The sequence below is a fragment of the Vanacampus margaritifer genome, chromosome 1 (genome assembly GCF_051991255.1).
Source record: "Vanacampus margaritifer isolate UIUO_Vmar chromosome 1, RoL_Vmar_1.0, whole genome shotgun sequence".
Classification (NCBI taxonomy): Eukaryota; Metazoa; Chordata; class Actinopteri; order Syngnathiformes; family Syngnathidae; genus Vanacampus; species Vanacampus margaritifer.
The window spans coordinates 20,719,975-20,735,979 of NC_135432.1; the positions used below are offsets into that span (position 1 = coordinate 20,719,975).

The 16,005-nt window shown below is 39.5% G+C and overlaps 1 protein-coding gene across 3 annotated transcripts in view; it reads right to left on the reverse strand.

The window, feature by feature from the left end:
• The window catches only part of cpne5a (copine Va), a 90,030-nt gene that overhangs the window by 45,048 nt on the left and 28,977 nt on the right, over window positions 1–16,005 (reverse strand). For all 3 annotated transcript variants that reach the window (XM_077582053.1, XM_077582044.1, XM_077582062.1), the window contains one exon: window positions 257–320. In XM_077582053.1, the coding sequence (XP_077438179.1) occupies window positions 257–320 (64 nt within the window). The remainder of the gene's footprint in view (window positions 1–256; window positions 321–16,005) is intronic.

Below are 16,005 nucleotides of genomic sequence, written 5' to 3' on the forward strand. Positions count from 1 at the left end.
AAATAGTTCAAATTAATTTTTGACATCAATAGCTGTCAATGGCAGTGAATGAGTTAAGTGGCAGAATGTCCCGTTTTGTGCTCCTATTTCGTGTTTGCAGGTTACATAGAAAGCAAATGTTATTTCGGTGTGTTTTTATTCAGTCTTCTGAAAACTTCCGATCCTCAGATCTTTGAGGCAGTCATGCTAACAACCCGTCAACCGTGCTGCCAATGCATAATATATCTCCTTGTGATGTTCTTAGCTGAAAACTTACTCTGCAGTTACCCAACTCCTCAGCAGACAAGATAATGGTCCCACATTTTTTCCCGGGTATTCCACTGCAGAAAGAAAAGCACACATGATTAGAATCAGCAGGGCACGTCACAACCGACGGATGCGGCGGACTAAAGAAATCAACGGCGGCCAGCAGCGAGCGTAACTCCTTCTCGCGCATGCACATTTCTCATGTAAAACTGCACCGACAAGACACTGTAGAAAATTGCGTTACAGCTCTAATGAGCGCATGATTTGGTTTGACGTACATTTTGTTTTGTTTTTCTCATCTTGATGCAATGTGGTGGAAAACTGGTGAAACACATGAGCACATGTGATTGTTATCTGCCTGAAAAAATCCCGTCAGAGCATGAAGACTTATTAAAACACCAGAGCGGCTACGGCGGCTTAGCAATCCTATTATGTGAACATCATATTACAAGATCAATTGCTCCGATGATAATTCATATTTAGCTGTTTTTCCATGCGGATCTTGACAAGGTTTTGCTTCAATCCTCACATCCTTGGCATCTCCCGAGCAAAAAAAAGGGAATTTGATTCATATCCATCCATCCATGCGCTGTGCTTGTCATCATTAGGGTTGCAGGGCAGCAGTCTATTCCAGTTGACATAGAGCAGGGGTCTGCAACCTTTACTGTCAAAAGAGATATTTTAGCCCAAGTAAATAGCCCAAAATCTGTCTGGAGCCGCAAAACATTTGAACATTGTGACAAACGCAACAGTGTGTTAGTGTTAGTCTACTGTACTGAGGGCACAAGAGCTAATTAGAGCTGCACCATAACACACAAATTTGCAGCATCGTCTTTCGTTTTTGGATTTTGTTGTTGTTGTTGTAATTTTTCATGCTTCATTTTTCCAGATATTTTTAGACTTTTCTTCCTTTCTATCATCTTTCTGACAATTTTATGGACACATGGTAATTCTCTGCCTCTCTTCTATCTCTGTTTGAAAATGTTTTTTTTATTTTATTTATTTTACATTTTATGGCTATTTTTCCTGCCTTTTTTTAAAATATCAGTTTCTGAGATTTTTGGCAATTTTGTGAACATTTTATGGTAATTTTGGGGATTTCTTTTGTTTTGGGAAATTTTATGATTACTTTTTGAACATTTTCTTTTATATATGTTTTATTTAATTCTCTGACTTTTTTGGGTAATTTCATGGAGATTTTATGGTAAATTTTTGCTTTACCTCTTCCTTTTTGGAAAAAAAGTTTTCCAGCTAGTTAAACTTAAACTTAAAATTTGGGCTCTGACATTTGTTAAAAATTTGATTTCTAATTTTTTCTTTAAACATTAATTCATTAAAAAATATTTTATCAACAAAATAATTCTATTAAAAAATATTAATTTCTAAAAAAATTTAACGATCCAGGAGAGTGACTAAAGAGTCACATGTGTCTCCAGAGCCACGTGTTGTATGTTAATTGATACTAATGGCCTTTTTGGGAGCTTTAACATGCCCAAAAACTTAGCATTTAATTTCAGCCTTTTTGGGAAGCGCCATCTCTGACTTGCTCAAATATGGTGGCCTGTAAGGGTAAAATCAATTTTCCTTATTTTTAAAATACCATACATTTTGAAAGTGACATTGTGAGGTGTACCCAGTAGTCATTTGACCAAAAATATGTCATGATTAACATGCTGAGCGTTTGACGTTGTAATGAGGGGCTAAGCAGCTCTAATACTACAAATCCTACATGCGCCCCTGCTACGCCGGATCTTTTAATGAGCCGAGAATACAAATGAAGCGTTGAGGGCAGACGATCTCCAGTTACTTTTTCAAGCTCCACGGGGGCCTTTTTCAAGGTGAATTAAGCGCCCTTGAATTATTGATGTTTCCAGACGAGTCGCCGTTTGATGGAAAGCTCCAAGGAGCCAGTAAACATTTCACTGCTGAGCCTAAGCCATAATGGCCGAGCCGTCACTGCCATCGTGTTAAGATGCGTTGGCCTCAAAGGGATCTTTTCCATCATATTATTGAGTGCTGAAAGGAGAAATATGATAAGTGACTTTTTAATATGAAATAGTCAGCCCTAATGTGAAATCAACCTCTCAAGTCAATCTCTCGTGATCTGCCCATTTTCTGAAAACTGTGCCTGTGAGTGAGACTGCTGCACGTTCGCTCCACTTTTACCCAACAGTGGCACTAATTGACATAAGCAACCCCACTATGAGTTTTTCAGTCACTAACTACGCATGTTAGGCGGGCCGATGTTCCAGAGTGAAAGAACCATTATGGCAGAAGCGCTATAATGTCAAAGTCAAAAGTAAAGCAGAGCTGCGGTGTAAACACATATTAGTTAACAGTGTGAACAACATTACGTTTTGACAATAAAATGAACTAAAAATAAAAGAACTGATACCAGATATCGGTAACAACGGCCTTATTTCGAGGTAGTGGATACTCATGAAGTTCTACCGATACCAGCCACTGATACTTAAAGGGATATTTGACTCATTTATGCATTTTCAGCAGTTACAAGTTAATATTTTGTCTAGAATTAATTTGATAGCTTCATAATTCTTGCCTTTAAAAACACATTTTTCCACTTGCTGTCGACTGAAAATGACACCACGTGTGCTCATGGCTCAGGTAACGATAAATCATGGCTCAGTTTGCGAACATTACATGACCAAGCTCAGAAAACAGGTGAGTTGTGATTGGTCTTACCCACTGCCGTGCGGTCAGGAAAGGCAAAGTAGGCACTGCCTTGCCCAGGCTGAAATGAAAGTTTGAAAAGAACCGTTTGGCCTTTTCTATTTATTTTAATTATTTATTTCATTTCATAAAGCCTACACTACCTATAGGTTTAAAAATGACAACATCTGGCCTGTAGGCAAAAATGCTGCAAAAATGATCCTCCTGAAGGCGCGGTGTGCACATGGTGTTCGGCTTTGCTATTGCTAGCTTGATTTTTTGAGGAATTCGGCTGTTTTACAGGGAGATATTCACTTTATGACATTCTTTCTGGGCGTCCGGGCAAGTTTTGAAATTGTCCGTTTTTCGTCGTGCGACAAGTGGGAGGCGGAGTGCACTGCAACGTTTACTGTGGCTGGCTGACTGTGGCCCAGAATTTTAGCTGATTGGCAAATGTTGAGCTGCCGCACCGGAGCCGATGTATACGAACCCCGCTTGAAGAAAAAGAAAGATTGCAGAGTAAAACATTTAAGAATTTAAAAGAGAGTAATGTTTTTTTGTTTTATTTTCTACTCATACAGAGGAGGCATATGTTAAAATAGTTTGAAAGTATGGCATCTTGTATCTGAGTATCAAGTATCTCGGGGTCGGGCAGAGTGTCCTCTTTTTTTGGAAATGAAGATATTGTCACCCAAGGATACGCTGAACACTCGCAACATACGGTGTGAGCGTCTGAATTTGCGACTGTCTGCCTACCCAAACCTAGAGATGACGTCACTGGTCTTACCTGAGTTCTGGGCACCTGTCTTGTCATTTTCGATCGACAGCAAGTGACAAAATTGTTTTTTAAAGGTATTAACTGTACATGAAATATAATGAAGTGATCAAATTATTTGCAGACAAAATGTTAACATTTTAGAGATGAAAATGGCTAAATGAGTCAAGTATCGCTTTAAGGACACAAATCAATTAAATGATCAACTAAGCCCGCCTTGTTGGCTCTACACTGCGTTGGTTTGACACATCGGCAAATCATCATATGCTTCAGAAAGCATCTTTAACTACCTTTTAATGTGTCCATTGAAATTTTATGTATCAAAAGTATGTGTACTATTTGTATTGATGCATACTCAAGGGTGATTACTTGTATCGGTTACTTGTTATCGGTCTGAAAAAACGTGGTTTGGCGATGTCATGCCACACCGCAACATTTATTGACAAGTGTCATTTGGCAGCTTGTTGATGAAATGCTGCCTTCAATTGGATCTTAATGGCCACTCGCTGTGAGTGTGTGTGTTCACAGATTAGTGTTGGGCGACAGCACAAAATGCAGCACGAGCTTTGCAAAGTTGTTGTCATGGTAGGGTTTTATCGGAGTGTTGGTGTTTGGTGCTTATTTTCTTCATTGTGAGCGCTGCTTCTGCTAGTAGAAGAAAGAGCCCAGCCACGGTCAAACGAGGCTGAAGGAGTTGGCCAAACGCTGGGCATAAAATCCAGCATGAAAGCCTAGATCGCTATTGGCCAGCAGTATGCGAACGGGATGAAAACTGGCACACTGAATAAGAAAGATCTGCACATAAAAAAGCTTATTTCCCATGGCAGGAAATATTCTTCTAAATGACGTCTCTAATTCTTTATCCTTAGGGTATTTTTAATAAAAGAATGTCACAGATTGCTGTGGTACATCTACAACAACTAAACCTCAACAACATTTTTGAAACAACTGATTAATGCGAAGGGCTACCAGCACAATTCTGAAATGAAAAAAATGCTCAAAATACTGTTATTTTATTATTGATTAAAAAAATAACCAACAACGATTTAACAAGGTTGAAAACAGATCAATACCAATAAGCAACACAAGTCAAAAGGACCGAGCAAACAATGGGCACTGCTAGATTAAGCCTCTTAATGATTAGATAGGTGACTTGTAACCTGTCCTGGCTTGGCGTTTTTCTATCAATCTGCACTGTGGCACACTAATCCAGTTAAAACCAGTTCAGACCATCAGGTCATACATTTTTAGATGGGCTAGGCTGAGTGTGGGTGGGCCGCCAAGACGGTATAAGAGTAGAGACAAAAGAGATAAAAGAACCGGTGAAAGTTCACATATGAACTTTACAACACAATTGTAGTAGTCCCATTTTGATATTTTTTTCCTAGTGTTTACATTTCAAATAGTCACTTCAACAATATTCCTTGGAACAGGGCTGGAGTCAAGTCCACCCTTATGGAGACCAGAGGTGGCAAATCCAGGTCCAGAAAGTAAAAACCCTGCCACAGTTTGGCTTTAACCACTGATGCTAGTTAGCTAGCTAGCTAGCGCCATAGCAGGTAAATGAGCACCATGAGAGTTAACTCGCTAGCTAGCACCTGGGGCTAAAGCCAAACTGTGGCAGGGTTTTTACTTTCTGGGCCTGATTTTCCACCTCTGATGGAGGCTAACTCGAGTTTGAGTCACAAAGGCTGAGTCCAATTCCAGATGAGATCAAGAGTAAACTTTAAGATAGAAAAATACTATTTTCCCCACCACAAAATTTGAGAAATGTCATCATGCCCACTGGGTGGCCAATGTCAATGCTAGTCTATTTTGTTAATCTGAAAAACTTTATTTCAAGTTCCTTTTGAAGGAGGACGTTCATTTACATGAATAAAAAAAATACCGTAGTTGGAGTCGCTAAAAATATTTTGCGAGTCCAATGGTCGGGTCCGAGACAAATCTGAGTTAAATGACAAGGAGTACGAAAACCTTTTTAAGCACCACTAGAACATGCAGCAGACCAACAGAACATCTCAAACCGTCTTTATGCCCATGTTCACAATCTCATAGTTGACTACCAGAACCTCCTTGATCACCATTGGAACCTGGCGTGGACCCAAGACACTTGGTAATGCTTTTAATTTGAAAAGAGGGAAAAACATAATATTGCTCTTGTATTTGGAGGGAAAAAATACAGTAAATACTGTTTTTCGTGTGTGATTGCACTCAGTGAAATGTTGGCTGGTGATTGTAACGCTCCCTGCATCACTTTGATGATGAAATGATGTGAAATGTGCAGCTTCCTGTGCTAACCTGCTTGACGGACACGGCCTGCTGCAGGTAATGTGAGCCAACAGCTTGCGAATCTGCAGCAGCTCGCCCCGCAATTGAGAGCAGTCATGCTTTACGACATGCAGTCAAACCTTGCGCGCCCGCAATGGCGTGCCATCATAAAAGTGTGGCACTATACAGTATGGTGTCTTTTGCAATGTCCGCCCATGCATCATCTCTTGCGTGTGTGCAGGAAACAGTGGCATGCAAAGCAGAGTGGATGCACTGTGAGAATTTTTTTTGTCGGTGGGGGTGTAGGGGGTGTGGCAGGTCATTTTTTCATGCTGATGTATTGATCAGCGGAACTAATTTTGCTGTCCATTGATTTTTTTTGGGGGGGGGCGGGAGGTTGACCAGGACCAGGACCGCCGCCCCTTGGCCCACCCCTCTGGCAAGAAAGTAGTAATACACTGTGAACCTATACCAGAAATGGTGCAGAAAATAATAATAGTACTAAAAATAAAAAGAAGAAGAAATAAACTCTAAAATCTTAACTTTAACTCTTTGACTGCCAAAAACGTTAAATAACGTTTAGTAAAATCCTATGGAGGAGTGCCAAAGACGTTAAAAGACGTTTGTTTCAAAACAGAGGTGAAACTAACCATTTTCTATTGTTGATTACTGAAAAACGGAATAAGGTAGAAACAAACTTTTTTTTCTGATGAACGATGAGAGTCCAATCTTTCATTTGGTAGTATGTGTGTTTCCATAATCCAAACACAACATTTTCTGTGGACCTTGAAACATCAGTCAAAAATGCTTAAATCGGCTGGCACCCACGGCATCCCTTTTCTGAAAACATCTGGCAGTCAAAGAGTTAATCACAAATTTTATATCTGTTCTGAAAGTACAATTAAAAAAAGCTAGGTTTTCATACTCTTGTTAGCAAAAGTGGAAGAAAAAAAAAGTTAAACTAATAGAAATAGTTCAAATGAATTTTTGACGTCTATAGCCGTCAATGGCAGTGAATGAGTTAAAGTAAGATAAATTAAATATTAAAGGCAAACAGTAAAATAACAAAACACATAAATGATCAAGTTACAATCACAACACTAAAGCCACATGATGACTACAAGAAATAATATTCTAGATTTATGACAAAGCAGCATCTGGAAACTCTCTATAAGCCTGAGGGGTCGGAGGCTCCTACGGAATTTAAAAGTTTTGGAATATATTTACGTCCAAGACCATTGTATGCTTTGAAAAATGAAAGGAAACCTTTTAAAATCTATTTTTTTTATTTGGTTTCTTATGATTGTATTATTATGTTCTGTAACGCACTTTGTTACAGCTGCAGCTGTTGTGAAAGCGCTAAATGAATAAGGATGAGTTTCGCTGGAAGACAGTGTAGAGATTTAAGGACCAGTGTAAAGTAGGGCTGGAACGTTTTTTTGCCGTCCATAGTTACGGTGGCGTCCATGGATACGACAGCACCTCATATCCTTCCAGCGACGCTGCAGCCAATCATATAGCAGCGGGGCGGGTAGAGAGTTCTCGGGTTTTATGACGCTAGTAGGCTACAGTGCTACAGGGTTAGCGTCCTGAGCCATTGCTCATCGCTGCCAAGTCTTTATTAATCCAACACAAGATTTGTGGTACGTAAAACGCACGTCGGATATCGTTATGTTCATGACTGAGGTGTTTTATTTTATTATTTAAACCCGAGGATAATCGATGATAGCATAGCACACAGCTATCAGGCGCTAGTAGGCCTCTAGCCCCATACGAGCACATAGGCCCGTGCCTCTACTTACGATGTCGGATTGGTGCATCAAGGCCTGGCCTGGGAGGCAAATATTGACCGTTCTGTAAATCCCCTCAAAATGAAGGTGGAAATCTGCAATTAATGCACATCTTGTCCGTTTCGTTTGAAATCCAGTGTGGTGGTGTTTACTTAGCGCATGAGCTGAGCTCATTCGCACATCATCTAGAGGAAGTAATAATGAGATTAGATATGAATTATGACACATCTTTGTTTTATGTCCATCAAATAAGACTTATTTAATAATTTCATATTATAATAGCATAATTGTCATTTGGTCTGAGAGTTGTTTTGCAACCTGTGGAGACAAGGCACTTATTTTGCATAAGAAAAACCTCACGGTAAACCAGCAAAGAAAAATGAAAAGTCTTCATACTGAAATAATGATCTTAACTCGGTTTAGTCACTAAGGTACTTTTAAAATCTAGGCTTGTAGAGTTGAACACAAAGCTGATATATTTGCAGGTAACCATGACTTACTGTTGTATGAATGGCAACAGACTGATACACACAGGTTGGTTTTACCATTTGCAATCCAATTGAAGAGCAGTTATTTGTTATGTTTGCCACTAGATGCCACTGGCATAAATAGAATAATTATTAAAATGATAATAATAATAATAATAATTAGCTGTGAATAATATACACTTTCACTTTTTACTCCAAGACATAAATAATTTTGCTAAAACTGCGTAGCCGAAAACCGTGAGCACAAAAACGAAAACCGAACCAAATCGTGGAATTTGTGAACCGTTCCACACCTGGTGTAAAGTGGTCCAGCTTCCTGGTAGCAGTAAGAACTTAAGGAGCATTCTGGACTGTTTTTTCAAACATGTAAAAACCCCTTTACATTAATCCAATGTACTGAAAATGAAGTCGTGAAGCAGCTTTTCTGTCTTATTTGGACAGACAGAAGATTGTTGATTGCAGAGACATTCTTCAAGTGGTCATTTATATGCAGACTTGGTCACAGCTTTTAGATGACTTTCAGGTCTGAGTCAATAATGACTGCCTGAATGGTTTGCTTCTATTGTGGCGTGCTTAGTGCTGGTGGCTGCTTTATTTGACAAGTTTTAGTTGGATGCTGTATAAGTGGGTAGGTGGTTGGATAGGTGCAGTCTGTGTGTTTTTCAAGATACGAGCCGTCCAACCATTTTTAGCCCATGTATGACGTTTTGCAAAACGTCATACATGGGTTGCATTGATGTTATGGTGTTATAACCCTTTCCAATGGACATTTAAACAAGAACAGTTGAGCAACTCATGGCGGGTAATATTACATTACTCATAGGCATCCATTCTTTATCTTCTGCGAAGAACAACTAACATATCTGCAGCTCACCGAGGAGTGGCCGTCTCCATGTACATCCGTATTTTTGTATTGTACTGCCCCCAGGTGGCCAATGCGCATTTAGCACTGTAATGTCCATTGGATTGGGCAGAAAACGTAGCAAAAACTCTCTAAATTTTTGTTTCTACAATAAGTTTATATTTAGTGCAATCTTCTGTAGTCCTGTTTTCATTATTAAAAACACACTACAAAAATGTTTTTGGGCAGGGAGGGGGAGCGGGAGAATCTGAAACGGATTAATGATATTTTCATCCGTATCAAAGGGGGAGGAATGATTTGAGATATGAGTGTTTTGAGTAACGAGCGTGGTCAGAGAACAAATTCAAATTGTATCTCAAGGCACTGCTGTATTTCTGCCTTTGATTTTTGACTGAATAAATAGATGTCAAAAATGTAAAATGTGTTAATTTCACCTTTATAAATATGTATGCTCAGGTTCCACTGTATGCAAAGTTCTATAATGTGACCATCTGGAGGCTGCTTGATGTTAGGCCAGGGTGCTTCACAATGGCGACGTTGTGTATCCGAAATGTGGTTGGAGGTGAGATGAAAGTCCAAAAGAGGCAGAAGGAAGGAAGGAAGGAAGCAATTGTTGATGCTGCTCACACGAGGTCATTAAGATGAGGGATGTTCTTGATATTTAACAACGCTGCAACATGTCACGCGAGAGGAAGGGGGGGAGGGTTGTCTGCTCAACAGTCCGAGTGTGAGCGCGCAAGAAGATGAAGATGATTTTTTTTTTTCTCCATACAGCAGCTGGTGCAGGGCGCGGTCTTCACGTTTACAGTTGTAAAGCTCGGGAAGAATCCAGAAGACACATAAACCATTAAGTAATGTAGAACAAACATTTCACATGACATACAGTACATGGTTTGGTTTAAACCTCCTGCTATGTTGTGGGTCAAATTCCATTTGACATTATTTACATTATTGTTTGGTTGTCCTTGCTCTGTAAAGATGTACTGTAACTATATTTGCATTTGCATTTTTACAAGTGACTCTACTTCTGATTTCTTTGAGATACGAGCCATCATTCAGATGTTTTTTGGTGTAAGGGATGGACAACTCAAGTAATGGAGGATGCCACGATATTTCATCAGCATTGGACCCCACACTACTTAACCCGATCTATGACATAAATAGCATTTTTAAAAAGGACAAAATATGAGCATATGTCCTTTTTTAATGTCATACAGAAAAGAACGTTAATGTAATTGGATGCTCAAATGCATATTAAATATCAACTCCTCCACTACAATAACTTAGAAGCAAACAAAAAAATCACCACATACTGTGATTTTTGTTTTTCATCTGTGCTATTGGCTCTCTTGCATTAAAAAAATCCCTTTCAAAGATGCTTATTTTGTGCGTGTTAAGATCTTAATATTATTTAATATTATACTATGTCATCCCAAATCCCCAAATTAACAAGCCTGATTACTCACCTGTATAACACAGTGCAGAATAGGACACTAAAAGGTCGGACCCCAATGCGTCATTCATCAACATTAACAAGCCACCATACGCATTTATAACACTATCAAAAGGGAAGTCAACCGTATTTCTTGACAATAATATGTTTTATATGACCTCATTTGTCTAAACATTACATTCTGATTCACATTACATTTGTGGAATATGAGTTATGAAGCAAAATCCAGCTGTTTTTATCCATCTCAGGGGTCGGCCATTTTGCCATTTGCTGTCGACTGAAGATGACATCACAGTTGCTCAGGACTCAGGCAGCGACCAATCACAGCTCACCTGTTTTCTGAAGCTGAGTTGTGATTGGTTGTTACCTGAGACCTGAGCATCTGTGATGTTATTTTCACTCAACAGTAAGTTTGATGCGTAACTCATATTCCATATTCCCCGGGGCCTCCCGCCGGTGGGACATGCCCCGAACACCTCTCCAGGCAGGCGTCCAGGAGGCATCCGAATCAGATGCCCGAGCCACCTCAACTGGTTCCTCTCAACACGGAGGAGTAGCCGCTCGACACAGAGATGACCCGAGCTTCTCACTCTATCTCTAAGGGAAAGCCCGGACACCCTGTGGAGGAAACACATTTCGGCCGGGTTGACTTCCCCTTTAAGCGTTGAGTATATCCATGTTTTGGAGGACACAAATTTAAGTTTGGTGAATATGTAATCTGATTCATATTTGATCTTAGTCAAGTCATCTTTAAAAACAGCATTTTCTTCAATTCTTCTCTAATGGACAAGTACATTCTTGGGGTTGGAGTTACTGGTAAGCGAGATCTGCCATCTAGTGGTGAACACGGATATTACAACTAACCTGCTCAGCAACAGTTCACATTTTTATCATCAAATGCCACTCCATGTATGAGCAGCTTTTCCCCAGCAACCCATTGAATTATGCTTGTCAATTAATGCGGTGGTGTGGCACATGACATTGGCATGACCTTGACAACCTTGCAGGATTATCATCATAAAATCTTTACCAGAAGCTAATGCTGGTAACAAAATGTATAGCTGTTTACATTCATATTTTTGACCATTTAATGCTTCAGTTGATGAGTGAAAGTGGTTCTTTCACGCTACAACTTCAGCCATCCCGGCTGATGATCATGTCGTTGGCAATATTTATTAATTAGCCTCACTGCCTCACTCAAACATTTTCAGAAATAGGCATAAAACTAAAACTTGACTTAGTTGTTTAATTTCACACTTGATGGGCGGGCAAGGATTCCAGAGAGACAACAAAAAGTCAAATAAATCCCCTTAAAATGAAAATAATTGCAACAAATTGAAGCATGCGGCGTAAATCCAACCTAAAACCGAGGAAAATGGAAAGTTGCCACTGAACAGAATGATTTCATTGCAAAGGCTCAGGTGATGAATCCACCTTGGGCTTACTGATCAAATGTGCCTAGCGACAGAGTTGAGTCAGAGACGGAAAGCGGGCAGGTAATCTGGCTTGGTGCCACAACGTGAACATTGCGGCCACATCCCACCCCAAAAGAAGGCCACAAGGTTGCCACAAGGCATGAAAGGGGGATTATACCACTAATCCCCTTGATCGTCACACACTGATAAGCATCCATAATCCTTCACCTCAACAGGATTTCTTAAAAGTGCAGCGGATAATTCAAAGGACACCAAAACACAAAATGCTCTTCTGTGAGAAGAGTCACTTCTGATCAACTCTATAAGTGCTACATTGACCTTTCACAAGGCCACACCCCCAAACACAGCCTGGCCAATCAAAGTGCAGCAGAGGACACCAATCCCATTAAAAAGTGACATGCGTTCATCCAGATAAATTGAAGAGAGATATTTTAGTTTGTCGTGGATGTAGATTGAGTAGCCCTGCCAGAGCCCGGCCAATCGAATGGCGCATCTCTGGAGAGAAATTAAAATGCGCCGTAAAGCAGAATGGGCAAAACCACCTAAAAATAGTTGGGGCATCATCATGAGGCTGCATCAACAAACATTGAGGAAAGGCTGGAAATCTTTATGTATGTGATTTCTTAGTTTTTCTTGGTAATTCCTTTAATAAATGTGCCTTTTGTGTGTGTATAACCGTGTATAACCACGACTTCTGTATATACAGATGTGTTCCGGCTTTCATCCGCACTTCCGTTTCAGCCCACTTCTGAATCATTGCATTCGTCTCATGCTACACAGGGTCACTTTGACCTCCCCGCGGTCGTAAAAGTAGACAGTAGATACAATCCACACTTCATTTTGGTCCGATGAATAGATTGACGAGCGGCGAGGGTTCACTTTAGCGCTGCTACGGGGAACTTTCATTCCTCGTAGCGGTGAAGGCGCACAAGCCATGGAAGAAAAAAAACGGACACAATTTGAACGCTTCATCTTTACAAAACAAGAAAATCCACAACAATGGAGGCAGTTTGGAATAAATTACAAATAGAATTGATCTCAAAGGAAAAGTTTGTCAAGAAAGTCAATCAAATGGAAATGGGACCATCACGACGGAATACATTTCGATCCAACTTCTAACATCTTTGCAGCATCTCAATGGATGCGGTGAAATGTTTCATGCACATGCTATTCTCAGAGGTGTTCCTATGTTCCAGCGAGCGTCTGTAATTTGCCGGGCCAGCAATAAAAGGTTAATGCCATCTGAATAATGAACTCCATTATCTTGTAACATATGCAACCACTTCCCACGAGCTGTGCACAACATCCCAAACATTGCATGTATCGTTCACCTGCATCAGTCACCCGTTTAGCCTTCCATTAGCTCAACCAACAACAACAACCATGCATGACTCTCATTAGATTATAAACACAGGCTCGGGATTTTCATTGCCTGTCTTAATAAATATTTATAGGACCTGCTATTTTGATTATTGTGTAGGCTGTTTACCTCTAGTGCTATATTGAAGGATACAAATCGATTAAAAAGAAGAAAAGCCCTGGTTTATATAACCATTTTTGATAGCGCTTGACAGGTGAGGTGGAGCCTACCTCTGGTGTACACCGTGGACTGGTTGCCAGCCAATTGCAGGGCAGCAATAGACAACAAGTCAGTTCGATGCACCTAACATATATTTTTTCAAAATGTAGAGAGAAAATCCACTCAAGCTCAAGGATAACATAAACTATACACTTATTTTTGTTAATAAAAACTAACAAAAAATGTAAAATACACTTTCGCTAACGAAATACAATAAAAATGAGAGTGTGTTTTAAAAAATAACTGAAACTCAACTATAACTATAATAAAAACATTCATAGATGAGCTATCAGGGTTAAAAAGGTTTACTTGGTGAGCTTTCTCTTTTTTAAATTTTTTATTTATTTTTTTTAAATCTCGCATTACCACAAATACTCCACATACTGTATATTTAAAACTAACACTAAAACTAATGAAATGACACTAAAATAAAGCATTTCTGAAAAAAATAAAGGTTTTATTAGTATTTAACAAATACGTTCTAAAATTTAATTATAACTAAGTGAATAAAAAACAAAAGAGTCCAAATGAAATAAAAACTTTGGAAAGTTGGAGATTCAAACCCACAACCTCAGAACTGCAAGGCGAATGTGTCAAGCCTGGTTCATTGTGATCATATTTCACATAGACCTGCATCTGCTGTGGGAACATGTACATGTACTTCAATTTGGAAAAAAAATAGGACCTCTGAAAGCAGGTCATTGAAGCAATGTGCCTTGGGGGAGGGCGCCTTTAAAAGCATAGCTAACACATTTCTTTTCTACTTGCATTTCTCCAATCTCTATTTCAGAACGGCAGGTTGCAAGACAAGGAAATGGAGCCGAACCATTGTTTATTCGAATGTTGCTTTTAGCTTTTTCACAATGGAAAGAGCCGAATGGAAACCTATCAACGACTGTATTCATCATGTCAGCAGCTGAATTATCGTCACTTTCTCTTGCTACTAAGTGAGATGTTGCATCAGTTGAGTAGCAGAATCAATACTGTTAAAGTGTGCACAGCCTGCCTGAGGTTTACTGCTTCTCATCCTGTTATCAGCACCAAAGGGTACTTACGGGAAGACTTGCGATACCATCGCCGTATTTTGTTGTGTGAAGGAGGAAAACTGTGTAGAGATGTGCTAAATCCAAATGTCTTAAGACTGTCTGTCTGTCTGTCTGTCCCTCTTTCTACAAGCTATGTTCTACAACTATAAACATAATCACACCCTGACATATTAAGACAATCACACTTGACCTGTAAACACACTGCCAATTACAAAGAGCTCAGACTAGTTCTTAGGAATTACGGTCTCTGAGACCGGTCTTACCAAGACTGTACTCGCCCAGTTCGTAAGACTGTAACTCTACGTTCTTCAGTGTGTATGCGTTCAAATTCACTCACACACGGACAAACTGCACACAATGCAATACACCACCTTGGACGCCGGGGTGGCACTGGGCCCCCTCAAATGTGATTGGACCCACCAGGTGCGCACGTCTTGCATTGCAGTATGCCAGCATTTTTTTTCAATCAGACGCCAACTAACTGTTATGCCCCTCCTGCACAGTAGCTGGCGCTATTTACCACAAAATGTTGCAATCCAGCTCACCAGGAGTTTGGAAAAGAAGAATCGAGATGACATGTTTTTGGCAATGTCATGTTGGTTTCCCTGTGAAAAATGAGTGACTGTTTGAAATAACTTTTATGTTCAGATAGATTGTTTTGGACGGACAGCAATAAGTTACTGTTGTTTTGCACAAGCTAAAAACAAGTGCATGAGCTGAATGACGAACGGAAACAGAAAACAGAAGTAAATTAAAAGCATAGATTTCAAAATAAGATACTTAAACATCACACACACAATTACTTGAAGAATACTTAACACTTAGTATAAATGCCCTAACGTTTTTATTTTTTATTATTATTATTTATATTTAAAAATAATAATTTCCTAACATTTTATTTTTAAACTAAATTTAATGTCATTCAACTCGCAAACAAATTTGACTTAAAAGCAACCTCTCGAAACCCATTGTGTACGTAAGTTGAGGACTACCTGTAATGACAATATATTTTATATATTGAGAAACGGCTACAATCACATCTGACTGACCTGATGTGAAGACTTCTCATCTGAGATGTAAGCACAATGATTGACAATCACACCGCCAGACATCTAAGTACAATCACACCTGACGAGATACCAAAAATTCATTTACTTTTTGCCTTTTAAAACTTAAACCCCCCAAAAATGTCTATGTCCATAATAAACCAATGAAAGTGAGCATTTTTAAAGCATGAAAAGAAAGATCAAGTGACGTAGCAGCCCGAGTATCACAGCGCTTACAATCAACTCTTCCCGCTAGATTGCGTTGCTAATGACAATCATTTCTTTGTGGAAGCCCTCGGTCGTGTTCAATTAGCCGCCGCCTTCGTGAGCACATGGCCTTATGATG